Here is a 27,560-nt window from a genome sequence, read left to right on the forward strand (position 1 = left end):
ATAAATTCCTTCACCAGGCGATGAGACCACAAGGACGCCCGTCCCGTAGTCCTGGTATATCGGGAGTTGGCAGCCAGATTTATTTTGATGGAGGCGTGAGCCAGTCCAGCTTTGGCCAGCGACAGTAGGTACGGCAGTACTTGAGGGGCCGTAATCCGCAGAGGGTTAATCTTCCGTGCACGGCACCAGACAGAGAACCTCTTCCACTTATGACGTAACACTTGAGAGTTGAGGACGCCCTGGCTTTTGCAAGAACCTCTCTGTAGTCAGCCGGGATATCGTACCCTCCAAACTCTAGTGCTGCAGGAGCCAGGCCTGCAAGTTCAGCGACTGTGGGTCGTGATGAAGAATGGCGCCTCCTTCTCTGGAGAGAAGGCGGAGCAGCAACGGCAACGGAGGGAACGCATATAGAAACAGGCCGCCCCAAGGGAACGAGAAAGCATCGCTCATGCTCCTCGGCTGCGGGAACCTGCTGGCGATCCTCTGGCACTTTGAGTTTGTCGCCGTCGCGAAGAGGTCGATCTGGGGTTTGCCCCATCGTCGAAAGAGCCAATCCACCTGGTCCTGACGCAGTTCCCACTCGTGGCACGAGCGCAGATCCCTGCTGAGTGATTCGGCGATGGTGTTTTTTATTCCTGCCAAGTGGAAGGGAACCAGTAACATCCCCTGGGCGACGGTCCAGTGCCAATAACTTGTAAAATTACTGTGTTGAAAACACTTGGAACTATTTAAACAGTACACTGCCATGGTCTGAACATACATTATAAATGGAACATTACCTTGCAGAGAAATGTAATTGCATAGTAGTGTACACTTTCTGCAACTAAGAGTAACTGAATAATCTAATTTCCTTATCTCACATACAGTGGATATATCCGCCAGCATATGAGGCACGCCTTGCACTGGCCTCCGAGGCAGCCCTCATTTCATTTTCTCACTGTGGCTCTACCACCCTCTGTGTCTCGGCCCACTCTACTTAGCCTCCCTGTCTCTCCTATCCGTCTTTCTTTCGCACTCTCTCTTTCTCTGTGCATTCCTTCTTTGGCCATCATCTCTCCATCCATCCATCCATCCATCCATCCATCCATCCATCCATCCATCCATCCATCCCCTTTGTCTTTATGTCCATCTCTCTCCGTTCCCCTCTCCATTTCTCTCAGTCCAGCTCTTTCTGTGTCTTCTCGGTAGCTCTCCTCTCCGTCCATGTCGGACTCTCTCTTCCTCCGAATCCATCACTCTTGCTTTATCTACCAGGTTCTCTTCAAAAGAAAATCCTTTTAATTGCAAGGTTGGTAGAGTGGAAATGTTTTAGCATGAACTTGCCTTAAGTGCAATGTTAAAGTGAACTCTTTTTCTTAACAAAAGTGAAGGCATTGTTGCATGTTTCAGCTCTCACTTTGTTGTGTTTAATTAGGTTGGAGTGTCTTGTGGAAAGAAATCTCACTGGCATATTGCACTGATATTTATTGAACGCTAAAAATTAGGTCTCGCTTCCATGGCGGCTTCTGCAACCGCAATGCCTGCCATGCAGTCAATAAAAACAGGCATTGCCTGCATTGCCAACACTGCGATTGCTGAGAGGTGGTCAGTAATGACTTCCATGTGCTAATAATAGATGCTGGTTTTACCAAATGCATTGGTTTACATTTTACAGACTATTGAGGGCTGGAGAGCTGAGTTGGTGTCTGCAGGTTGCACAGAGATCACTCGACCAAGCGCTGAACTAGTTGAGCATGGAGGCAGAGAAAGGCACAGCCCATTTGAATGACATCTCAACCACGCCTCACTAAGGGCAGACAGTGGGACTGGTCCACCGAGTACTTAAAAGGAAGACCACAGAAAGGTCCTGACTTTGCAAAGAGTGAAACTCCAGGCATATTGTTCTGCATTTTATAACTTTATTCCTCCCCACGCGACCCCCAGTGATCAGCTGTTCCAGCACTACGAGCTCAAAAGAGCTCTGCTCCAGCTTGCTTTTTCCTTAACTTAAGCGCATTAAAGTACAGTCAAGGGTCGATGACTACAGACGAACAAGTTACTTACCAACTGGTAACGTTCTTTCGACTGGATGTTCCTCCAAAGTATTCCACATCTTTGACATATTATGCCCACAGCTGTGCTGCTTCGGAGATTTTTCAGCAGAGGGAGTCCTGCGTCGAGTCAATGTCCCCCGAAGGCCTCCGTCGAGGGTGACGTCATCGGAGGTTATAAGTAGCACACACGGCGCCCGTAGCCTCAGTTCTGTTTTTCCGCAAACTTGTTTGCTTCAAGAACTCGGCGCTCCTCATGTTATCTTCTTCGATGAAGTCTTCTTCGACCCCGCGGTCTGGCTTTAAAAAATGCAGGGACTGCAACTCCAAAATGTCCAACACGGACCCTCACCGTATCTGCTCATGGTGTCTGGGCGAGAACCACGATAGGGACGACTGCTCGAAGTGCCAGTCTTTGACTGCCAAGGCCTTGCGGGAGCGTAAGGGGAAATTGCAGGTAGGTCGGGTGTCAAAACCCCCTAAATCCACCCAAAAGTTGGAGGACACAATCCATTCGAAACAGCAATGAGTGAATGACTAGTGCTACTTAGAAGGTATTAAAAAGAGGAGACGAGGGGGTGCATAAACTGCATGCCTTGTGACAGAATGTCTAAAATCAGTGGCATTTCCTGACACTGCGTTTCTTTCCGGAAGCATTTATTTTTTGTTTAGTTCACATTCATCTGCAAGCATGCTGGTAATTGTAGGCTTACATACAGTATGGTAAAAATAAATCTAGAAACATACTCTCTTTAATCAAATGTATCATCAAATGTGTTTATTATGTTGTAGTGTAGTTGGCCTTGGCCGAGTCACTTGATGGGGGAACAAGGGAAGTGACGACAGGGAAAGGGTGGGGTGGTGGGCAAAAGGGGCAGGGTGTTGAGGGGAGTTGGTCAGTTGGAGTAACGGTATGATACAATAAAGTAATTGTTCAAACCGCTCCTGTTTCCGCCCCTTATTTACACCTGCGGTGGATCGGGGAGCCGTGTGGGGGTCCATGCTGGCAAGCGCATGCTGTCGTCCCGTGTGGGACATTAAGCCAGCAACGAAGTGGGCAGCCGCAACGCGATCCCCAATAGGGGGAAGTGGGTAAATCAGGTGGGCAGGCGCACGCAGGGCTGCGTCGCTGCTCGAGGGACTGAGCGCCCCGCTCACATCCTGCTGGAGAAAACAATACGAAATACCGGCGTTGGCCGGGAAGGAGCAACGTGAGGGTGCACAACGGAGAAGGTGCAGCCTGCTCTGAGACGGCTGGGAGTGCACAACCCGAGCCTCCCCGCCCATTCCATCCCCATCGTCACGTTGGCTCTTCCACCACGTGACACTGACTGGGGGAAGGACGCAATCAAAAATATACAAAGGCACGCTGCCAGGCTGGCAAGATCCATCTGGCGGCCTGTTCTCTGCGACACGTACCACACTCAAGGTGATGAGCAACAGGGAGCCCCAACATGTCGGGGGAAGAGGAGAATCTCACTGTAGCCATTACCCCGCCTGCAAGTTTGCCATCCCGACTACAGGTCACTCAACTGCCCAAGAATTTTGATCTGTCTGAGACCAGCAGCCTAAGCCCAAGATGGAAGCGATGGGTGAGGGACTTCTACATAAAAGCCATAGGACCAGTGGGGGAGGAAAAAAAGCACAGCCTGCTTACCCTCTCCATTGGCCCAGATGTGAGAGACATAGTGGACGAACTACCCAGTGGATTCACCGACACCTACACCAATCTGAAACACCCCACACCAATGTGGATTACGAACATCCACACAACAAAGCAAATGAAGGGCGAATCCATGGACACGTACATGATGCGTCTGCGCATCCGGCTCAAACACAGCGACTTCAAATTTACTCAAATAATGAGGCGTTGTGGTCCCAGATCATTGCAGGATGCGAATGTGCAGACTTCAGAAAGCAGCCGCTCCAGAAACCATGATCATTAAAGAGATCCTTCGCGTGGCAAGATCAGACACAGCGTTAGCACTCCAGGTGGAGGGCCTCAATCAAAATTTCTCAAGGAAAATCAGAGATTGTCCAGAAAATGGACGCTATGACACCACACAAAGGCAAGAGAGCCATTCTGTTACAACTGTGGGTACAAATTGCCCCACGAAGGTACCTGTCCTGCCGTTGGCCAGCAATGCTCAGCCTGCGCAGGGGACAGCCATTTCAAGGCCGTATGCCGCATGTACCGCAGTCAGGCATGTGGTAAAGGGGGCGGTGGCAGGCCAACAGAAAGCAGAGACAAGCCGACAAAGTCCCCCAAGGGCTGCAAGCCAATAATATGAGCCACCTCATCAGAAACAGAGAGGGGGCGGACACCAGAAAGAATGCCGGCAGAATGGCGCTCAAGCAAGAAAACAATCTCTAAACCCAAAGGGCGATCCAGAAGGTATGCCTGTTACCTGGTAGAACAGTCACAGACAGACAGCAGGTCCAGTGCATCATCTGAAGAAGACTCGAGAAGGAGAGAGCCCTGTTGCGACAAATCCAAACGAAAGGGCTACCTATTTGCTGTTCTGCTCACCTGGTCTCTGCGGGGGCGTCGGGGCACGGTTGCATCCCTCCCAGGGATGAAACTCCTCTCGTCTGTTCCTCCCTCTGCATGAGGAACTGCGGTGATTAGCAGTGTGGTTCCTGCGTGACTAAGGGGGTGGGGGGGTTGTACGAGTATGCAGCCTGCGGTCCCTGACCCGTTCTCCAGACCCCTTATCCCTGGATGTGGCTTCCCTGCGGTTGCACTACTCCTGCGGCTCATCTGCTGAATGAGGATTATGAGCTCTCAGTCCTGCTGCTTCTGGCAGGGGCGCTTGATGAAGGGAACTGAGTTCCTTCACTGGTCCCTTGTCATGGAAGTCCCGGCCAGCTGCGACTAGTCCACTTCTCTTGTAGGTAAGTGTTTCCACTTGCCTGCTTGTCTTCCGACTGTTGTAGTTGTAAAGTTCATTCTCTGTCCTTTGTATGCAAGGTCTCTTTTGTCCGCTCTCTCCCCTTGCAGGTGGTGTAGCGGTGCCGGCAGTAGAAGAAGCGGAGCCGGCGGTACGGATGAGCCGGGCTGAGATGGCCGACAGCTGGTAAGTAGCCTTTAATGGTGCGTGTTGGGTTTTAAATGCTCCGCGACCCTGGGTTGGGCTTTTTCGGGAGTTCCAACCTTGTCTTGTCTTTTCTCATTTCAGGACTTCGGCTTTGTGGGACAGAGGGCGCAGGTGCTGCGGCGTCGATTCAGGATCTGCCAAGAAGATGGAGTGTTGCCGTGAGATGCGAGCCAGGGTCCAGGTAAGGATGCTGTTGTTGCAGGATCACGAGGTAAGTAGCTGGTTCAGGCAGCGGTGAGCGTTACGTTGCACAGAGGTGCAAAGTAACGCAAAGCATTTACTTGAGGGGTCAGTGGGTTTATATAGTCTTGTTCCCAGCCACGCCCAGTAGCTCTGGCCTGCCTGCTGCCACACCCGATGAGTCAGCACCTGAAGACCAGGCCTAGGGAGCCACGCGCGATAAGTCAGCACATGGGGATGTTCTCTGCAATAAAGGCTTTCAGCACCAGGAAAGTTCTTGTAAAATAAAAGCACTCCAGCAGTGAAGTAAAATAAAAGTACTCCTGCACTGAAATAAAAGTGTTCATGCTCATATCTTTATATGAGCCTGGCGCCAAAGGCACCAGGAATGAGTCCAGCCAGCACCCCTGTGTTATGAGTCCCAAAGGGACATAAGCGAGTCAAATGACCCATTGCCCCGTCACTAGATGGTGTGGTTTTTGTGTTCTGGGGCCCGTGGCCATGACATATGCACTGGGGAACCCCACAGGGACTGAACCGAGTCCAATTCTACTCCTCCAGATGAACAAGGCAGCTGAATGCTTAGTCGACACGGAAGCCACTGTAAACGTCATCAGCGAGGAAGTGTACCACAACCTCCCACAGGCTCCACGACTCTGATCTGTGGAAGTGAACCTGTATCTCTATGGGTCGGAAACTGTTGCTGTGTAAAGGCTACTTCATGGCACACTGCAAAGCCAAAACTCAAGAAAAAAGGGTACCCATGCACGTGATGGAGCCGCAACAGACAGTGGATGCATACTAAGCTTCAAGGCTGCAATAGACATAGGTCTCATACATGTACTGTACCGACTCATGGCGCACAAATACATTGATCCATCGGCCAAAATAGAACAACTCTTCCCCAGCCTATTCAAAGGTCTGGCCAAACTCAGAAATCACCAGATCAGACTACACAGATGACAATGCATTACTTACCGTAAAAGCATTTCTGATGGTTGTATCTGCTTAGATTCACATGCTGTGCATAGGTCTGACATCCGTGGTCACTGCGGAGTATTGCATTTTGTTTTTCGTAGTCGAAAAACTACCGGGGCATCCCAGTGAACATTCAAAGGCAAGTGGAGGAAGAGCTGCACAAACTGTTGGCCGCAGACATCAAACCAGCGAGGGGACCCACTCTATGGGTATCCCCAATTGTTCCAGTCCCCAAAAGAGACTCAAGACATCACGCTATGTGTAGACATGCGACAACCCACCTAAGCCATTCTGAGATAACGTCATCAGGGTCCACCTGCTGAATGGCGCCACTGTATTGTCAAAATTAGACCTAAACAAAGGCTACCACCAGCTAGAACGGAGTGAGGAATCCAGGTACATAACGACATTCGTTACTCACTTGGGACTCTACCGTTACAAGCGGCTCAGCTTTGAAGTTTCTTCAGCCACTAAAATCTTCCAGGCCGAAATAAAGAAACATATTCCGAACTGCCTAAATTATAGCAAAGACATTCATGGCCCTGCACATCTCACACTCAACAGCGACAAGTGTGAGTTCGGTAAGCACCCGCTCCAGTTCTTTAGTCACGTATTCTCGGCTCGAGGCATGACACCAGACCACGAGAAAGTAGCTGCTCTTAACGAGGCAGACCCAACCACCAATGTGTGGGACCTTAGGTCCATTTTAGGACTCACCAGCTATGTCACCCAGTATATAAAAGACTTTGCATCAGTAAGTGAGCCGCTGAGAGCACATACAAAGCAACATGCAACGTTTGAGTGGTCGGAAAAGTGCCAACAAGCATTTGAATTCATTTGACAATGGATAGTCGACGCCAAAAACATGGCTTACTTCAACATGGCGAGAGAGACTGAGTGGTGGTGGACGCCAGCCCCATAGATTTGGGGGCCATACTCACACAAATTGACCCAGTGGAAGGCGGGAAGCATCACGTCGTCTCATACGCCATTAGGAACCTCGAGTACAGAACAGGCCTACTAGCAAACGGAAAAAAGAAGGACTAGTGGTGGTATGGGTGTGCAAGCATTTCCATGTATTCCTCCATGGGAAACCATTTACGGTAGTTTGTTTGGTTTGTTTTTTATTATTTATAAAGTAGTCACGGGCCATCAGGCACTGCTGTTCCTATCGGTAACCCACAGGCAAAATTGCCCCCCAAAATTGCGAGGTGGGGTCTAAGACTCCCAAGACTACAGCTTCTGCATCATTCACCGCCCAGGAAAGGAGTACAATCCAGCCAATTTTTGTCTCGGCTTCCATGCAAGAGTTCCACTTCACCACCCCGAGAAAGTGGATCAATACATACATTTCGTCATACATGCAGCTGGACAGACAGGGGTAGACTTGACCCGCATTGCACAAGAGACTGAAAACGATCAAGCCATCCAGATCATCTTCAAATGCATTCAATCAGGCTGATGGAAACAGGCCAAACAGATGGGAGAGGGCATGAGTGCAGAGAAAACAGGACCTCGGGAGCCTGATGACAGTAAGGGAGGAGGTGACCAGATCAGAAGACTGATTGCTACTCAAGGGCACCAAGCTCGTCATCCTTGGGATGCTGCAAAGGAAGGTTCTTGAACTCGCACACGAAGTACCTTGGCAAATCGTATCCACGAAGAGGATGCTACGGCAGAAGGTCTGGTTTCTGCAGTTGGCCACCCGGTGGAAATGCTCCTCAAACAATGTGCCACATATATTTGGCCCCGGACCAGACCAGACCCTTTACACATGACACACTTACCTGAGAAGGCATGGGATGAGATAGCAATTGACTTCTTCAGACCCAGTATATACTAGTGGCATTGGATGAGCACTCTAGGTTCCCGGACGTGCAGTTTGTACCCTCCACAGCGGCACACCACACCATACAGGCGCTGGACAGGTGGTTTGCTGCTTATGGAATACCAAGAGTAGTCAAGTCAGACAATGGGTTCCCTTTCACTGGGCAAGATTTCAAGGCCTTCGCAGAATATATGGGGTTCACACCGACAGATCACCTTGCTGTGGCCTCAGGCCAATGGGACTGTAGAAAGATTCATGAGCAACATAAAAAGAAACCTCTACGGTTTACACGCCTGACGTGAGAACCCATAGAAAATATATTACACCAACTCTTACGAGACTACAGAAATACTCCTCACAGCACCACTGGAAAGGCACTGTCAGAGGTAAGGTTTGGGAGGAGCATTCGCACACGGATACCCCATGCTGCGGGCCCAGGAGAAGAATACAAAAAGGACTTTTAGATGCAGAGACAAGACAGGGATGCCAAGGAAAACATGAAGGTGCAAGCTGGTAGGGCCAGGAAGGCTTGTGAAAATGATAAGTAGGGGATGTGGCGATAGTGTGCTAACCCCAGACCCACAAGCACACTGCTGCTTTCGTAAGAGAGCTGTTGACGGTCACCCAGGTGAAGAGATCCCTCATCACGGCGGAGGAAAATAGCTCTAAATGAATTGCACTTCGAGAGAATGCCTGGCATTGTCGTGACACGAACCCAAGAGGAGGACGCTGACCCAAGGGAGTGGGATGCTCACACTTGAAGGAGATGGACAGGGCACCAGTGGAGAACAGGACGTAGCGCCTGCGCTGAGAGGTCCAAGGCAGTCACAGGTGAGTGAGACCGGAACACCTCAAAGGGCCCGAATGCAAACACAGAAACTCAGAGAAGAGATGGATTAAAGTAACGTTTTGTTAAGAAAGGGGTGTGGGGGGGGGGGGGGGGGGGGGTTTGTGGTGTAGTTGGCCTCGGCCGAGTCACGTGATAGGGAAAAAATATAGTTATTTCCATTCTGTGTTTTTTTGGACACTTTTTAGAAATGCATCACTTGCCTGCCATGACTCCATCCCAATCACCCTACCCTCCTGTGTAATCCCAGTGTATTGGTCCCCTTTTTCCAGAGTTGCTTGCCCCTGCTCACAAACATTCTGTGCCTAATCCTCCCACCTCGGACCTCTCTGGGAGGTTGTATGATAAATGACGCGCCAGACAGGCATACGGAAGTGGCCACAGTCCGTGCGCAAAGACGCATTCCTGCGTGCTGTGACGAGGTATCGCCTTGCCATGATAATAAAAAGGAGGGCTTCATGTGCATTGGAGTTAAAGCTACAAAGGCGAAACGGATTCAGTTATTATTGTTAATCTAGCACACATGGTTTGTTATTGCTCTTAGCAGTGCTGAGGAAGTAGGCCACGCCCACCTGGTACAACCCAAGGTCAGAGAGGTAGGGCACAACAACTGGCAAAGAGGGGTGAAAAATGGAGGTAAGGCCACACATACTCTCTCACCTGCCACCCCCAAGTCAGCTTCAAGAATTGGAATTTAGAATACAATATTTCTCAGGTGCTTGGGCTCAGGTGCCAACAACCCTGTCGACTTCCTGCTGTGCCATATCTGAGAAGCCACTGCACAAGAAGAAAAGGCTGCAACATGATGGTGGCAGCGAGCACTCCAAAGGGATTATTCAGTAGAAGAAATACAAAAGGGGGGCTGCTTCCCCATGCAGTACATCAGCACTGACTTTGGGTCATTACCAATGGGCCAGTACATCCTGTGGTAATTTCATGTGAGTTTACGCACGGATTTCAGCAGATAAAGACCACGCTGGATTTGGACTTTCCGCATTTCAGAAAAATACAAACCCCTTATTTCCTCTCTGCGAGGGACCTGTACTGTCTGTTGTCTAGTTTCCTCCTCGATTTTCCGGATATCAGGTAAAGCATTTACCTTGTGCATATTTATATAATGTGTCTAGTTTCATGCATTACCCTATTGTTCTTTGTCTTTGCAGATACCTGGGGACGGTGCAAGGGCATAGGATCCTGGAGGGGCCACAGCTGGCTGGAGGTTTTTTGGACAATACTCTTTCAGTCACTTGTGATCTAATTGAGGTTTGTGGGGATAATTGTTGGCTCTATCCAGATCCCGACAGATTGAGGCGCCTCCTTTCCGCCTCTCCCCAATCAAGCACCAGACCCAGTGGCTGCTATAACACAAGCCTTGGCGGCCTTGCGTGCAAACATCAACATGCTAAACGCATGCCTTGATCAGATAGACCCTCTTGCCTCATGCAGCCCCCAAATTAGACGAAGGGGCGGCGGCAACTCCCCCTGGGTCACGGCTCCAATGGTAGGACTCGGAGGCACCAATCCCATAATTGCTCTGCCTTTTACATTGGCTCGACCCGAGCGCTTTATGGGGATGGTGAATCCCAAGTCGTTCAGGGCTTTTCTTAAATCAGCTGTACTTTGTAGGTCGTCCATCAGCTTCTAAAGCAGCCTTTTTGCTATCATATCTTGGAGGTGTGGCGGCTACATGGGATAACTGAATTGATTAACTACCACACGGAGTCAGTAAGTAGAATTACAATCATGTATTATTTGGCAGCGAGACGGCACAGCATCATCTTTCCAACTCTTCCCAAGCTCTCTCTCCCAACTGTCTTCCATCCCACGTTCCACATTCCAACCCCTCGCGACAGCACTAGCACTTCATACAAATGCCTACCAAAAGAATAACACCCTATCAGAGAGCGATGCCCCCCACCCCCCTTCTACACGACTTGAGAGGCAATTATTAAAAATCCTACAGTATCTGATACTCATAATAACTTGCATCAGGCTGCAGACATGAAGTTGTTGGAGTTGAAACAAAAAGACATGGACCTTTATCAGTACCTGGCACCTTTCAACCAGTTAACTGCCACTACCGTTGACCGGAGCACAAGAAAACAGTTTATTTTTATTGTGGTCACCGTAAAGACAAAAGATGCCTTATCTATTGTTCCTTCCATGCCCACCCCATTAATGGAATTCCTCGACCTAATATTACAAATAAACAAACATGGATATATACGGAGCGTCACTCCCCTACGTTTAGGGGAACCGTACCATCACACTTGTCAGGAACTGGAGAGGAGACCCAGAGACGAACAAGAACCCATGCAAATAGGAGTCAGGGGATCTTTAACCACCCAAGAAAGAGAAAGGCAGATTAAATCCGGTTTGTGCCTCTACTCTGGCAAGGTAAGCCATTTCATACTTGAGTGCCCCAAAAGGTCGCTAGGGAAGGCGGGAAACACATGCACCCTTCACTAAAAGGAAACCAAGTATATGTGTGGTTCCTTTGGAAGTTCCCGTTTTGCTATCAAAAGGTTACAAGTCTCGGTACCTCATGTCATTGTACCGATCACTCTATCCTGTGATGGTTTGCCACCTATTGACACAGTTGCATTATTACATTATGATGCTACTGGCAATTATATTGGTATTGCATATGCTAGATCCTTACATATACCCACATTGACAAAGGAAGTACCTGAACCCATACAAGTTGTGGAAGGAAAGGACTGGTCATCAGATCCGGTGGTGAACACACCAGAGTTTCATAGGACATGTAATGCGGAACATCATGAGCTCTTGGCTTTTGATTTGATAGACGCTGTATTGTTCGGGGTTACGTCTGTGTGGTCACGTCTATGTACTGACTGAGAAAGAAGATGCACATCTTTGTCGTTATCTGGAGGACTGTTTACAAAACGGCTTAATATTCTAGTTGTCCCGCGGCTCCTACTTTTTTGGCCCAAAAAGGACACTGACGAATTACAACCTTGTATTGATACATACATACATACATACATACATACATACATACATACATAACCAAGCTGGACATTCATGGTGCATATCATTTAGTGCGCATATGAGCAGGAGACAAATGGAAAATTGCTTTCTACACCCAATACAGTCTATTTGATTATTAGGTAATGCATTTTGGGCTATGCAACGATCCTGCTACATTCCAGCATTTTAACAATTTATTTAAAGAAGCATTAAACTGCTTCATGGTAGTTCACCTTGACGACATCAGGTATATTCGAAAACATTACCCAGACATAAAAGGCTTATCCTGTGGGTGCTTAAGACCCTCCAGGAAAACCATCTGTATGCCAAGCTAGAAAGTTTTACCTTTCATCATACCAAAGTGGAGTTTCTCAGGTTTGGTTGTGTGGAGTTTTCGCGAGGAGGGACGTGAGGTGGGTCTGTGGATGCAGAGCTGGTGTCTTTGTGCTGGTGAATCATGCTGATTTTGTCGATGAAGATGTTGATGGCATTGGATTTTTCAGTGGAGTATGGCAGGGGCGGGTATCAGGCTAACGCAGTACTTGACCACTTTGAAGAGGGCTCTGCTTTTGTTGTCAGCTTCTGCTATGGTGTTCTGATAGTAGGAGGCCTGGACTGTGTTAATTAGCTGTCGGCAGGTTACTCAGAGTTCCTTGAGGAGTGCCATGTCGCATGCGGTCATGCAGCAGCGGCAGGTTTTCTCTCGTTTCCTGAGGACTTTTGTGTTGAGGTCGAGTTCTTGCATGTACTCTTGCTCTTGTCCGTACGGGAAAATGTATGGTTGTCCACGAAAGACCTACACATCGCTGAACTTATTAAGCTGAACTATGTGGGACCCTACATGATCACTCTGATGATCAATCCTGTAGCCTATGCTCTTCGTTTACCTCAAAAATGGCATATATCTCCAGTATTCCATAGATCCCTCCTAAAGTAGTATCACCCAGGTACACATCTGCCTCCTTTAAACAAAGAATGGGTTCCCCCTCAGATAATGAATATGAAGTTGAATACGACCTTGCAGAAATACTAGACTTGCGCCTGTACAGAAACCAACTACTGTACTTAGTGTACTGGAAGATTACGGAACGGAAGACCGTTTTTGGGAACCCGCTGCCAACGTTCATGTTAATGATTTGGTGGCACGATTCCATTGCCGTTTTCCTACCCACCTGTGCTGTACACGAGCTTTGAAAAGGGCAACTGTCATTTGCGCATCCCTGCAGATCACTCCTTATGGGGTACTGCATGCCTTGTGCCCAAGCCGGCACTGGTTATTGTGCAGGGGCCGGGTCCATGGGATTGCGGCATTTGCAGGGAACACATTCTGCAGCCATACGCAGATGATGACATGCATAACATACGGTGCAGCCACGCATTCTGAACTGCTTATCAAGCCAAGTGCATTGTACTTTGGTGCTCCTCAACGTCTCCTGTTTTTAGCGTTTCATTGAGGAGCCTCTTCACGTCATGGTATCTCCTTGCCTCTTCATGTCATGGTATCTCCTGGCTTTTTGGATGTTTTAGGTGAGAGTTTATACACTTCTTTTGGATTTCTGCAGATAATGCTAGATTTGGACTTCCGTCTTAGGATCAAGTTGTTCTTTAGAATAAAACAAACCCCTGGCTTCCTCTCAAGAAGGAATCAGGCGGTCTGTTTAGTTTGCCACTGAAGCATCTAGTTTCCTCCTCGATTTTCCGGATATCAGGTACAACGTGTTCCTTGTGCATATTTATAAAATGTGCCTTGTTTCATGCATTAATCTATTGTTGTTGGTCTTTGCTAGCTGGGGACGATGCAGGGGCATAAGATCCTCGGCCCCTTAGGGGGTACACAGTTGACTAGGGGTGTCACGGTATTGGTTTTATGGCGGTATGATAACCTTGTTGCCAAATGACGGCATATCATGGTTATCGCAGTATAGCAGGTGGAGTTAACTAATCTTTACAAATATTTTCTTAAAGGTCATAAATTGAAACTTGTCTCTGCACATTTTTTAGCTGATTCTCCAGGAATGTAAGGCGGCTGCAGATGTTGGTCTTTCATGGCGCTCACTCTTTGATCGCCTTGAATGAAAGAGTGACTAGTGGAAGTGTTAAAATGCACATTTTGAGCAATGTGCTTGCTGCTCAGTCACAGGTCATCGCTTTGAAAATCGGCCTCGACCTGCATTATGTTGGAACCACATGGCATGGGCATCATGACCCTCGCTGCTATCAGTCTTAAATGTTTGTTTTGATAACGCTTTACCCCATTAAAAAGGGAGAAAAGTCACTCATGTGAGGTCAAAGCCCATGTCATTGTGTTTCTTTTGTCAAAATGTCATAGCCAACACACACACTCACCGAAAGGTTGCATATTGATCAAATCACTATAGCTGGTTTACCATCTGCCTGGTGTATTATAAAGGTCTGATGTTGGAGTCACCACTGAAAATGTAATCCTAACAGGACAGCGTTCAGTGGGCGCTGTTTATTTGTTTCTTGATTCTTGCAATACATGCTCATTTACCTTCCTAAAAATAGTGGCACAAAAACCTTTTGAAAATGACCAAGTTAAAAAAACAAATCGACACAAATCTGGCCTAGACCACCACAGCTCCACCATTACCATTTTCCGACAGGTCTGAGCGCATTAGGACCCTTGTCATGTGAGTTGAGACGGAGGAATGCTTTCATGGGTGGGGTCACAAATCAAGGATAGACCTGAGAAATCTCTCACCCCCCCCATTACTCTGGATACTTCAAATTGAACGTAGAATCTGTCCTTCCTGCTGGAGTCCAGTGCCATATGCAGAAGGCAGGTGAAGGATCGAGCGAAGCAACAACTCTAGTGCCAATGTGTAAATCTACACGGAGGACAGTGCGGGGCGGGGGAGGCAGTTTATATACTAGCACAAAGCACTGAAAGCTCTGTAGACTGTATGAACACTGGACCTAATGTTTTTTGTGGACATGCATCAGAAGGGCATCCAATTAATTTCCCCCTTTGAATTCTGGGATGTGTAGTTCCCCATCTTTCAAATTGGTGGGAAAACTACAAATCGGCTGATCTTTAACCCAACTCTACTGATCACAGAGAAAGAGCGGTCACAGCATCAAAGCTGCATTTACTAACGTGGCCTCACTTTCCCTATGCTCTTGTCTGCCAAACGCCGCAACCCACAGTAAAAGTTCCAGAATGCGCAGCACTTGCTTACTGCAGGCTTTCCAAATCAGATTGAAAAGCTCACTTACTAGCTGCAGGCCCTAAAACGGTATACCGGTATAAACAACGTGACGGTTATTATAGTTCAAAACTGTTCACGGTATCTATAACGGTATACCCCTACAGCTGACTGGAGTTTTTTTTTTCACTCCTAGAAACACTTGTGTACAGGCGCGTTATAAATGACTTATCATATCACATCAATACTCAGTTTGTGATAGAATTGAGGTTTGTGGGGAAAAGCGGCGACCCGACCCAGATATTGACAATTACGTAAAAGTTAATCTTCCTAAGCACGACGTATTTCTCAATCAGTATAAACAGTCTAAAACACTGATCTACTGTGCTTGTGCTCTGTCGAAAACCTGTCTGTAGGTGGTTTATCAATCCCCTTTCATCTAGTCTTGACTTTAATCTAGCAAGCAGTACTCGTGCAAATATTATTCTCGTAGAGTCAGGCAGGAAAATGGACGATCGTGGACTGCTCTTGCCTACCTTTCTTATAGAACGGCACGATTCCCGCCGAAGTCCAAGATTGTGGGACACAATTGCATACCAATATGGCATTGAAAAGCAGGGGTAAGTAAGGGGCCCAAACAACCTGCTCAGATTTCAAAACGTTCATGGGTATGTAATCGGGAGTAGGTGCTTTATTGTTTTTGGGAATTCAATATTGTGATGAATCCAGTCGAATCATCACCGATTTCCTGGCCATGACCTTCCCCTATGGGGCCAGGGAGCAGCAGCTGCTACCCGATCCCGACCCTGGGGATGGATATATGAAGGAGAATCACATGGGAGACGACAACCTCCGGAAAGATGTGGCGCCATCGGAGGAGACATGATATCCCCCATTTTCACCTGAAAATATCATCCCATGTCTGAAACTGTCATGGCATATTGTCATGTATCCACTCCTTTTCCTATGAAGAGCAAAACCCTTTTACCAAATTGGACGACCAACCTTCCAACCTGGGACGGGAGGATAGCTCTGTGGCAATGTGCGGGTCTTGGAAGCAAGTAAACGCAGGTTTGAATCCTGAATCCGCACTTGGAGAGAAAAAAAAAAAAAAAAGCGCTTTATAAATAACCTGCAATTAAACTAGTGCCTAGATATCTACAGGTTATGTGCTCTGTAAATAAATGCTAAAATAAACCTTGGTCTACCTTGCCAATGTGATGAAATCCCCTTCCAATTCCTATAACTGGCGTACCATCAAAACCTTTTAAAAATGCTCATCCAAATTCTATAAGTCAATCATTCACAATGGATTTCTGTTGCCAGATTTCACGAAAAATACTGCGAAGAAGGAGAAATGTGGAGCAAAAGAGATCGTAAGCCCAGTGAGTGTTCTAGAGTTTTCTGGCACATACCTGTGCCTGGGAAATTTAAGCAGCCCAAACAGAGAATGGAAGACAGCTGCTGTGGTGACTGGCAAGAGAGGGCTCCACCTCTCCATGCGGAGGGGGGAGCCGAGAAGCCAGGACCGGCGTGGTGGAGGCAGGAGGGTCAAACACTGGAGGAAGAAGCAACTGCTGCACCGAGAGATGCTGCAGGAACACCAGGAGCCAGTGAAGAACTCATGGGCATTTGCAGAGGTAAGAAAACATTTTGCTCAATGGAGCGAAGACGACAGCAGGTGTGGGAGTCGAAGAGGACCAGCAAATGAAGGAAAGGAGGACGCGAGACGGAAGCAAAGGAAATACTTCACCGGCCCACCGCAAGAGAAGAGTCCTTCCAAAAGCAACGGGAACACTGGGGCGTATCGGCGAATATGCCGAGTGGGAATGATTTAAAGTTACCTGAGAGAGCGAGAAGAGAAATGGACATATTGAAAAAATGTTAACGTAACCGTTTTCTAATGTGTAAATGTACACAGTGCCAATAAGAAAAAAGCAGAGAGAAGATAATCCCATCAGGTAGATACATTATCCAATACTATATACAAACAACTTTGGGAGCGGGCGAAAAACCTGAATGAACAGAAGTCCTGGCAGGGGAGTATACCAGGCATTTGTAAAGGATTGCGTTAAACAAGAAAGAAGTAAAACACGTTTTGCGTGCAAGTGTTCTACTTGGCCAAGAGAGGTCCAAAGAACTGTTGTGAACAGAAGGTCAAGGAGTGAAGAAGAATTCAGAGGAAGGGAACCACCCACTGGAACAAAGGCCTTTATCCTTGAGAGGTCAAGAGAACATCAGTGTATGAAAACCTCAAGGATTAAGGGAGAATCTAGGGGAAGGGAACTAACCTCTGTAAACAAGCACTTTATCCTTGAAGAAACTTTTGTTTAAGTAATTTATGCTTCCTTTATGAACACTTTTCCAAATCACTGAAGGTTAAAGACGCTTCCCTTTTTCACCTTATAGTTCCGTTTATAGTGCGAGAGTCAGAATAGAACTTGGACACAGGACAGTTTTTTTTTTTTTTTTTTTTACATCCTGATACAGACAGAGCCTTAGCTTTGTTTAGGTAGGGAAATTCCTCTTAGCGTAGGGTCAGAGAGGCCCTTTCCCAACCCCTTCTGTTTTCAATAAACGTCTTTAACGAAAAACATGGCAAACTTGTGTCTGGGTTTCATTCCAGACTCCTCACAATATCCACACCAACCTCACTCAGCATAAATAACAAAGGTTCTGTCAGCTAATCCTCTGATGTAGCAGGTCTATAATTGGGAACACCAAGTCTCTATTCTCACAGTACAAATCTCTGAAGTGGTCAAACCACAGTTTCTCAGAGATGTACATTTACTGTGTCCTTGTTTCTTAGAGCTGCATGTTACTTCTCATAAATATTCTACATATTCTCTTTTTCCTTGTGATGACTTGCTTATTGTCTAATCTTGCAAAGCGCAAGTACCCACTATCTGTCTTCCCCCATGTTTTTTGCACACTGAACTAGATGTTTTGCGTCGTTTCAATCCTTATCATACCACAGAGACGTCTTAGTCACTAGGTTCTTGATTACTTTATGGGACCAAGTAACCAATGGCTTGATCCAATCCACAAGTATCTTGAACATTCCTAATAACACACACTGGTCCATTATCTTTCCCCAGTGCCACTTCTAGGGAGGGGGGGGGGGCAATTTTTATTTATTGGGTATTTATAAAGTGCCTATTCAACAAATGTTTTAAGGCGCAACAAAAAAAAAGGGGGGGGCCAAGGAACAAAACAGTAATGTTCTTACTAGGCCTTGTGTCATTTGGATCATGCAAGTGCAGTAACAGGAAGTACAGGGGGAGGGTAGTGGGGGGCCAGTGCCGGTCGGGGAGGAAGGGATAATGCTGGGGTGGGAGGGAAGTGCGGTGCAGAGTGGAGGCATACCAATGTGGAGGGGAAGAAGAGGGCCCGTGGGGCTAGGCAAGTGCTATGGGGAGGCCAAGTGGGCAAGTGCCAGGGGATGCAGGGAGTGCTGGGAGGGAAGACCACATGCTAAGTGCGAGGACGGGAGTTGTCCAGGCTCGGTAGGGAACCCTGTCAGGCTAGTGAGGGGAAATGGGCCCAGAAGGGCAGGTGCTGGTTGGTGGTTCGGGGGAAGACTGGGCAAGGAGGGATTGGTGCCCTGTAGGACTCAGAAGGGACCAGGCAGCCAGTCAATGAGGCAGAGGGGGGCATTAGCAGGGGTGGGGGGGAAAGGGAAGGAAGAAGAGAAAATGAGGGTAATGAGAAGCCTTTAGAACTTAAGGAGATCTGGGTCAATCCGGAGAGGGGCAGGGAGGCCATTCCAGAGAGAGGCTCCTGCTGAAGAGAGATCTATCCCCAGCTCTCTGCTTGGAAAAGCATCTGATCTGCAGGGAGATGGACTACTGGGCTCTAGCAGGGAGGTATTTGGGGAGAGAGTTGGATCTAGCTGGGTCCCAGGTCCCAGAAAGCATTCTTGATGATGCACATCATCTTGAACTTGATCCAGCCGCCAGGAGTCAGTGGAGAGATGGTAGGGTTGGAGAGATGCAGTCCCTGGGCTTGAGGCCAAGGATAGGTCTTGCAGTCCTATTCTGGATTAGTTGAAGGGGGGGGGGCGAAGGGAGGATAATAGGCAAATTGAGGAAGAGGCTGTTGCAGTAATCCAGCCTAGAAAGGACCAGAGCTTTGGAGAAATTGAGTTTCTGGGGGAAGGTGAGGAAAGGGAGAATGCCTCTGAGGAGGTGCAGCTGAAAAGGGGCCTTTCTTGGCAAGTTTAGCGATGCAAGGAGAGAGAGGAGAGAGGAGAGAGAGGAGTGGAAGATGGCGCCAAGGTTTTTAGCCTCAAAAGTGGGTGAGGGAACCCATGGAGAGCGTCCAGAGAGTAGAAGAGAAGGAGGGAGCAGGGGTCACAATGAGAAGGATCTCAGTCTTACTGGCATTAAGGCAGAGATCGAAGCAGCGCACCATACCTGAATAGCAGTAGGGAATCGGAGAGGAAGAAGAGGAGGCAGTGGAGGGAATCTTGAAGGAGAGTTCTATGTTGTCCCCATAACACTGGAAGTGAGGAGAGAAGATGGAGATCAAATGGGCCCGAGGGGCAAGGTAGATATATGCCTAGGATAGATTTCGTTATATTTCCTAGGCAAAATGTTTTCTTGATTTATTTTTATCCCATTTTAATATGTGCATAGCATGCCCTCGTATGACAATTGGTTTATTCCTTATATTTTCCCTACCCGGTGAATTGATATTGAATACTGCCAGAAGGGGTACATGACAAATTCTCCAGTTATCCTGAGGTGGAAAGTGTAGACACCACTGTTGCCGCAATGCTAATAACTAAGCTTTGAAATAAACCATGTACAAAAAATAAAAACAAACAAAAAAAAAAGCCACTAAGCTAGAGAGGATATTTGCAACCCATGGACTGCAAGCCACCTTGAATGGCGGACAATGTTCCCCCGTTCCAGGAGAATATGAAGTTGTTCCTGGACTAGCTTAAAATGTGTCACTGGGGAATCATCCTATGCTGGCTGCAAGACAACCGTGATGCCGAAAGATTTATGCATACTCTTGACAAAGTGCCGAGACATGCAGTGGATCAACATGATCATTCAGAAAGATCCATATTCAGCTGGCCAGTCTCCTCCTAGGCCGAACACCCATGACAACTATTCCCATACTGCCCTTATGAACCCTCTGGATAGGACAACAAAGCTGTGAGGCAACGCAAAGGAAGAAACCAAGAGAAGAGCACAAAGAGGAGCGTGAGCGAGCCAATGTTGCAAAAACCAGCGTGGCCATGGGAAACTCCACATTCCGTGAGGGCCCCGTGAAGGCATCCAGCTCAGAGCATCACAGAGAGTTGCCAGCCATCTTAAGACACTTTTCAAGGTGATCAACAACACCCGGGAAGGGAGAGATAGGGCCATCGTGACAGGCGAAACACAGCATAAGCTAAGGAGGCGCAGATAGATGTGCCAACCCGAACGGATGCAAGTGCAGGGAGAGTGGTCACATTCCACAGGAACTCCCACAACAGTTGCACCCAAATACCCACCTGCATTTTGAGTGCAGAAGAGATTGCCAGATTAGACTATTACTGTGCAACTCTTGACAAGACAAAGAAAATGCCAGTGAAGGCAACTGAACTTTGATGTTCAAGACCTTATTGGATGGTGAGTGGTGTGGTGTGGTGCTGCATGACACATGATGCACCGGGCCAAGGTACTGCAGAGGTCAAATCCTGTGTGTCCACAAGCAAAGATGCATTCCAGAACACTGATGAGGGATCTCCTCACTGTGTTCATAAAAGGAGGAAGGTATCCCGTGCAAAGGCGGGAAAGCTGCGAAATAGGAATCAGTCATTGACCTTAATTCAGCTTAAACTGTTGCTGATTGCTACCAGCACCCAGACGAGGGGGCCCCCTCTGGCAGAACCCTGGACAGAAAGGTTGGATACAACACTCAGCACTCTTCCCCTTTCCAAACTCTGCCTCTGGCCATGCTTCCGCCCACATTCAATCTTCTTCACTTTCTCTCCCTTTCTGCCCCCCACTCTACACGGGTTGCTTATTCCGATAGATCCACGTCGCCTCTCCATCCACCTAGTGCCATATTTCATCTGATGCCCCTTGTCCACACTGCATACATTACCTGTCTAGCATTGCACCCAGCTTCTTGGCCACATGGGTTCTGAATTCGGGGGTGGTCTGTAGCTCATTGCCATCCTGCTCATGTTCGTCTGCCTTAAACCTGTCACGATATAGAAATATGTCGGTTTGTGGAAAAACTCCAGGTTTTCATCATCTCCCTCCTCTGCTGGCCAGAAACATGCCACCGGCACCCCAACCTCCCCCCAAACCCCATTACACGACAGTTGATGATAGCACACTGCAAAGTGCTCGACTCAAAACAAACCGCATAGTATAACCCTAGATCCCTACAACGCAGAATGCTTTCTGACTGTTGTGCACTTACCTTGCGCTGGGCTGAGCCGCTCCACAGGAGGAACTGTTCTTCGTACTGGCTGGACAAAAAAAAAAAAAAAAGCATACAGTAAAGGTGAAGCAACTGCAGGCCTAAAATCTGGAATGTTTTTCAGACCACACACACAGCTTTCCCACAGAAAACATGTCACAAATGAAAACAAGAATTAATGCTTTAAGTGGGATGAGAACTCCAGGGGGCAAGGGGTCTAGTAAGGGGGAGTGGCCCAAGAGCTTGTGTGGCCTAATGATGTGGCTTAGGCATGGGTGACTTGCCCCAAACAAAAAAGAACTATTCAGGGTGGTGTTGGCAGGTGGCTTACTTTGTGTCATTCTGCATAGTCCCAGGGAGCTTGAAAGCCTGGACTTGCTCAGCCTCTCACAGGTACCAACCGGAGATGTTTGCAACAGCGTGCATTCGATTGTGATGCAAGACACAAACAAAATATACGTACAGCAAGTTGTGGTTTTCAGTTAAAGAGCATCGTTTTGCTTTGGTAACAGTATGGTAAAGTGGTTTATCGGTAAATTGGGATACCACGCTATCAAGAACTACAGTGTATATGGTGTGCATTTAAAGGCCCCAAACAGAAGTCCCTTTCACATGATGGCAGGCAGTTTAAAAACTGACACAAAAACGGCCTGGCCTTTGTTTTTCAAGTAAAACTAAAGAGCCATGTGTAAAGGGCCCTACCTGTCATTACCAATTGATGAGCAGCATTTTAATTTACAAAAGGCAGGAGGAATCAAAGATCCCTGTCACACGAAAAACAGGATTTTAAAAACATTGAAAACAAAACGGCCTGCACATGTGTGCAAATAAAAACGGTTTTAAAAAGTAAAAGTGGAAAAAATATCACTGCTCACAGAATAATGTCAGGAAAAGATGTGCAGGTTGACCGAAAGCAATGTATATTAGGTTTCACCTACCAAAACTCCAGTGACATTTGAGGCAGACCCTTTTGCTGGCTGTGGGCAAAACATCACAAGGAAAACTCCCACTCTCAAGACTAGATGTCATATCTCCCATCTAATGACCAACTGCAACAACATGTCCTGCTAAAGGTGTCGAAATTCAGTGTTCTACAAATCTGATGGCTCTGAAAGCATGGACTTCAAGGAAAAATCACGATTGGCTGGAGTACGACTAATGTGTGAAAACGAAGGCACACACAAAGAGCAAGCTTGCACTTTTTCCCCTTTCCCTTTCCCATGCACTTGCACGCTCTCAATGTCACTGGGCCTAGTAAGATCGCTGTTGTGTTCTCCCCGGTTCCCCTTCCTTGCCTGGTCACGCTCTGAAACACCTGTGAATGAGCACGATACAAATAAAATATATCATATCAACACAAAGATTAAAAAAAAAAAAAAACCACTGTGGGCACAGGCCGACAGTGAAAACAAATGGCCGGAAGGCAGGAGTCAGGGTCATTTCTCCCATATGAAGATTCACAATTCATTTTAAAGTACTATCATTTAGGCCTTTTTCTCAGCCATCATAAGGCGGATGGATTTCATCCATTTACCATTTCTTATGTAATTTCTAGGTGATTTTGGGGTATAAGATCCATCCACGTGCGACTCATGGAACTGTAATGGCTATCCAAGATGTGTTTGTCTGACCTAAGCATGATCCAAATGTGAGAGTTGAAGAGCGGGTGGAAAATGAAATGAGGGATATGCTTAATAAACTACATATTCATAACTGTTGTGCTTTAAGGAAAGGGCAGAAAGGTGCCACATGCACGTGCTAAATGATACGGATTTGGTGGTCGGCTTATCCAATTCCCCATGAGTAGCTGAAACAGAAAATAGGTTTAGTATGGCAGTTGCTAGTAAAATCATTAAGTTGTGATACATAACTAGATTTTGCCAAAACATTGAAAGGAGAACAAAAGGGCGATTACCAATGGGAATTGCCATATGTTGCACCCGACCCCTAAACCAATCTTGATTTGGAGGCTGGGCTTGGGAGGAGAGAGAAGGGTAACTGTCCAATCTAGTGGCAGGGATTATTGTAGGGTACTTCCAAGATTGTAAAATTGGTGGTGTCATCGCTTTTATATAAGGGGGACTGCACTAGGACAGGGGACAGACAGTGAGGGACACACAGAAAAAGGAAAGAGACAGGATAGAGAGAAGGGACAGACCATCACGAAGGCTGCTGAAACTTACCATCTGACAACTGTAAGAAGACACCAGAGGAGATTGCTGAGAGCGTATCTGGGTGGAGCCGTCTATCCCTACCTAGGAAGGCCTCAAGCTGACTGGGTCCGATGGTGGAGAGCGGGAGGCCATCTTTGAGAGTGGAGTGACCACACACCTTCCCTATCTTTCCATAGTGTCCTGAGATGCAGCTGGCCTTCCTGAACCTTAAACAGAGGCTTGCTATGTAAGTAGAACTGAGCCCTGGTTACCAAAAGGTGGGTGAATCTGCTTGCCTTGAATCTTTCCCTTTACAGTGAGGGGGCGGGGGGAAGCAAAACTGTAGATCCTTAGCCTATTTAACCAAAAATATTAATTTAATTATTTGCCCATTTGGCAGAACACTAGAGGGTGAATTTTGTTCAAATTCGAAATTAAAAAATGTTCACTTCCCAGTGTGTGCTGAAAACTATAGCCTATACATTAATTGGGTAATCCTTCTTGTCCAGCTGATCCGGACTTCTTTAAGGAAGTGGGGTGTCTTTTTTCTTAAATCAATCCAACCTTTTTATCCAGCTTCCCCAACACAGGACTTTCAGTGAAGGAGGTCTGAAATCCAAAATTCCCCAAAGCATTCCAATTTTTCTGTCAGACTTCCCAACTTAGACCAAAGCTAGGGGGTGGGGAGATCTGAAGAACAAACCAATAAATCACCCTGTGTTTATTTTAAACCAAAAGTGTGGGTGAAACCATCATTACAAATCTTGAAATCCTACTGCTAGCCTTTTCAGCCTGCAGGAAAATCAAAAATCACACAACATTACATAGTGCCTTCTTTATTGATCGGTGTAATTATTTTGTGAAGTGAAATTTACAGAAAGTGAAGAATTGAGATAGTGTTCTTTTTAACTCACTTTTGTGATTTGTTTATGCCGAGATATGTTGATTGTGTTGTGCCACGGATAAAGTGGCGTTTTGACCTTTTCGTGCCAATTTCTAATAAATCAATACCAATATATTTCCCGTACACCAGCCTGGTTCTTGGCTCATTGTTAGCTCAGGGGAGAGGGATCAAGGGGCATGATGCGTGTCTGAGATGGGGCTAAAAAAGAAACTTAGTTTGTTGCATAACCCCGTGAGTGGGGAGGGAAGGAACCCGTGTTGAGGGTGGCGTCTCAAAACGTTACAATGGCTAATTTTTTTAAAGCAAAAAGCAACACATGATATGAAGAAGATTGCGTTTCTTGCTGCTAGCATTGAAAACACGTTATTCCAAAGTTTCTAAAAAAATAGACTAAGTTACAATAGACTAAATTAAAAAGTAGAATAAGTTTCTAAAAGATAACACTAGATTAAATGGGGCCTTTAACACAGAGTGAAAGCCCCACCTGCTGTCACACGCAATTGTATGCAGTATGCTCAGCTAACAGAACATGACAGCGGGTGGGATTAAACGTTGACGTGTTAATGGCCCCCACCTTTAAACCCCAGAGTTCCTGTATTGCCTGCTACAGGCCGCCATTAATCAGACACGTGCGCTGGTCCGAGGATACAAATGCCCCTCTCCACAATTTGGCTGTCTGAGGCTTGCCCCACAGTCTGCTACTACCTAGAAGAACAGCTCTCCAGCAAATCGCATTGCTCAAATAAACTGGGACCGAACAAACTGGAACAAAACCATGTACACTTCTCGTTTTAGCGCACAAGAGTTACAGCAAAACTAGGCAACCCCAAAAAAGCCCCCACTCAAAAGCAGTATTTGGAGACTGCTGGGGCTATGTCCAGGTGAGCCCCCTTCTCACTTAAAGCTCTGAAAAGCACAATTAGCATTTACTCCTTAAGTGATATATATATCTATATCTATATCTATATACACACACACACACACACACACTGAAAATCTTGAGTTAAGGTGATCCAATTCATCTCCACAAAACCCATGAAATCAAGTGGATGTGGGAAGTGATGACAATCTTTACTTGGAGCTCCCCCATTGCTGAGTTATGAGATCACAGCAGGGGCCACCACACAGATAAAAAAAAATGACATCACAGGGGGCCTCCTACATACAAATGTCACTTCCCGGACCGAATACATTTTATAAGCTTTGCTCAGATGAATTGGATCATCAGAATTCTGCTTAAGCACAGCTTTCTTGCTGAATGTCAAGGGTTTAGGTATGCTGCATCTTCTTCTGCAGCTGAGGCCGCAGCCCACTATGCAATAATGAGATTAAAAGACCATAGCCCACTAGCTTTTGCCAGTGTTTACGACCTATATCCCCCTCACTAGTCAATAACCAGATCCACATGGCGATGGCCTTTGGCCACAGACAATGGTAGCTGCCCCTCTGAAACACATAGGATAAAAGATTGTGGCACAAATAAACTGGACAGTAAATAACCAGTCCCCTAAGGGCCATGGCCACCATCTACCCAGCAGCAATAAGGAGGAAACAGTGGCCCACTGGCCTACAGGCCTGGCCTCCCCACTTGTAATTATATTGATCCGACCAGCCATAGCTTTTGGCCGTGGCCATGTACCACACTGCCAAAACAGGGTTTGAAATTAAGATTTGATGAGCGAGACTGAGACCAGCTCATGGGTGTCCGGCATCACCCAGTAGGAAGGAGCAACCACTGGGGCACCAGGAGCGAGTACACAGCGCACTGCAAATCTAGCTTCCACATGAGATGTACACTAACTTTTTCCCCCCATTATTTATGATCCGTTGCATATAAATGTGGCCTACATGCATCTAATTTCCTCAACACCTATTATCACATATGCATGTTTATAAGAAACAGTTGGCCTGGGAGCCAAAAAGGTAGCTCCTGGTAACTGTTGGTTTTATGCTAACCAGGAGCTCCCAGGGTAAAAGCAAGAGCCAAATAGCTCCCATCTCCTAGAAATTTAGAACCCTACCACAATCATGCTAAATTATCAGTCCATTGGCCGTGTCTCTTATCCACCCTCCCTACTAAATAAACAGATTTTGCCAGCCACGGCCTTTGTCTATGAGGCCACATTCCACAGTGGCTAAAACACTATGGCCCATGTCCCCCTCACCCCGCCCCCGCAGCTTTCATTTCTGCAGTAGTTTTCCCTGAAAATTTCCTATGGAAACATAACTGCGATCACCATGAGGCGGCCTCATTTAACTGCATTAATCATTCCCACCGTAAAGCAGCATTTGCAAATTACCATGGTAAAGGGAAAGCATACAAACATTTAAAAGTCTTCACCAGGAGGTGAACAATTCAAGTTGAAAGTTATTAGCCACCCACACAAAAGTCACTTGTCACCTCAATTCTATATAGATACACATAGCACACCTCAACGGCATGAGTCAAATATCACTAGCCAATGGCTAGTGGAGAGAACATTTTGCACTCTGGATTTCCTAATCCTCACTCAACTAACCCTTTGATCTTCTTTCATCATCCCCACCCACAACCTGACATGAAACCATCCGTTCCCTTCATCCAAACCTCATTTTGAACCTTTTTCGGTTTCTGGAAAAAGGGAGTGGGGGTCCATTTCTGTAAAGCCACAGTGCTGCGCTACACCATACAGGTTTTTTGGGATAGGAGGAACTCTTCTCTATCAAATACACTTAACTACTGAACGGATTCATACCAAACCAAAAAAAGGAATATCGTATTTCTTATTGTAATTGGTTATTTATAAACGGACCCGGACATCGAACCTGTGTTGCTCCGCGTCGTCTTGCTTCCAAGGCGAGCACATTGCCCCCGAGCTATCCTCCCGGGATCTTACTTGGTGCAAATTTGTCCAGAGGTTGTCTTACACGTTTTCAATGTAAGCACCTTTTGCCCAAATTTTCCATTTTCAGGTG

At 46.9% G+C, this 27,560-nt stretch overlaps 1 protein-coding gene across 3 annotated transcripts in view; it reads right to left on the reverse strand.

Annotated features, from left to right (window-relative positions):
* Positions 1-27,560, reverse strand: part of C10H12orf43 (chromosome 10 C12orf43 homolog) — a 94,924-nt gene that overhangs the window by 13,849 nt on the left and 53,515 nt on the right. For all 3 annotated transcript variants that reach the window (XM_069619785.1, XM_069619784.1, XM_069619786.1), the window contains 2 exons: positions 21,549-21,597; positions 21,225-21,323 (listed from right to left, as the gene is read on the reverse strand). In XM_069619785.1, the coding sequence (XP_069475886.1) occupies positions 21,225-21,323; positions 21,549-21,597 (148 nt within the window). The remainder of the gene's footprint in view (positions 1-21,224; positions 21,324-21,548; positions 21,598-27,560) is intronic.

The sequence above is a fragment of the Ambystoma mexicanum genome, chromosome 10 (genome assembly GCF_040938575.1).
Source record: "Ambystoma mexicanum isolate Mex_15411 chromosome 10, UKY_AmexF1_1, whole genome shotgun sequence".
NCBI classification, from domain to species: Eukaryota; Metazoa; Chordata; class Amphibia; order Caudata; family Ambystomatidae; genus Ambystoma; species Ambystoma mexicanum.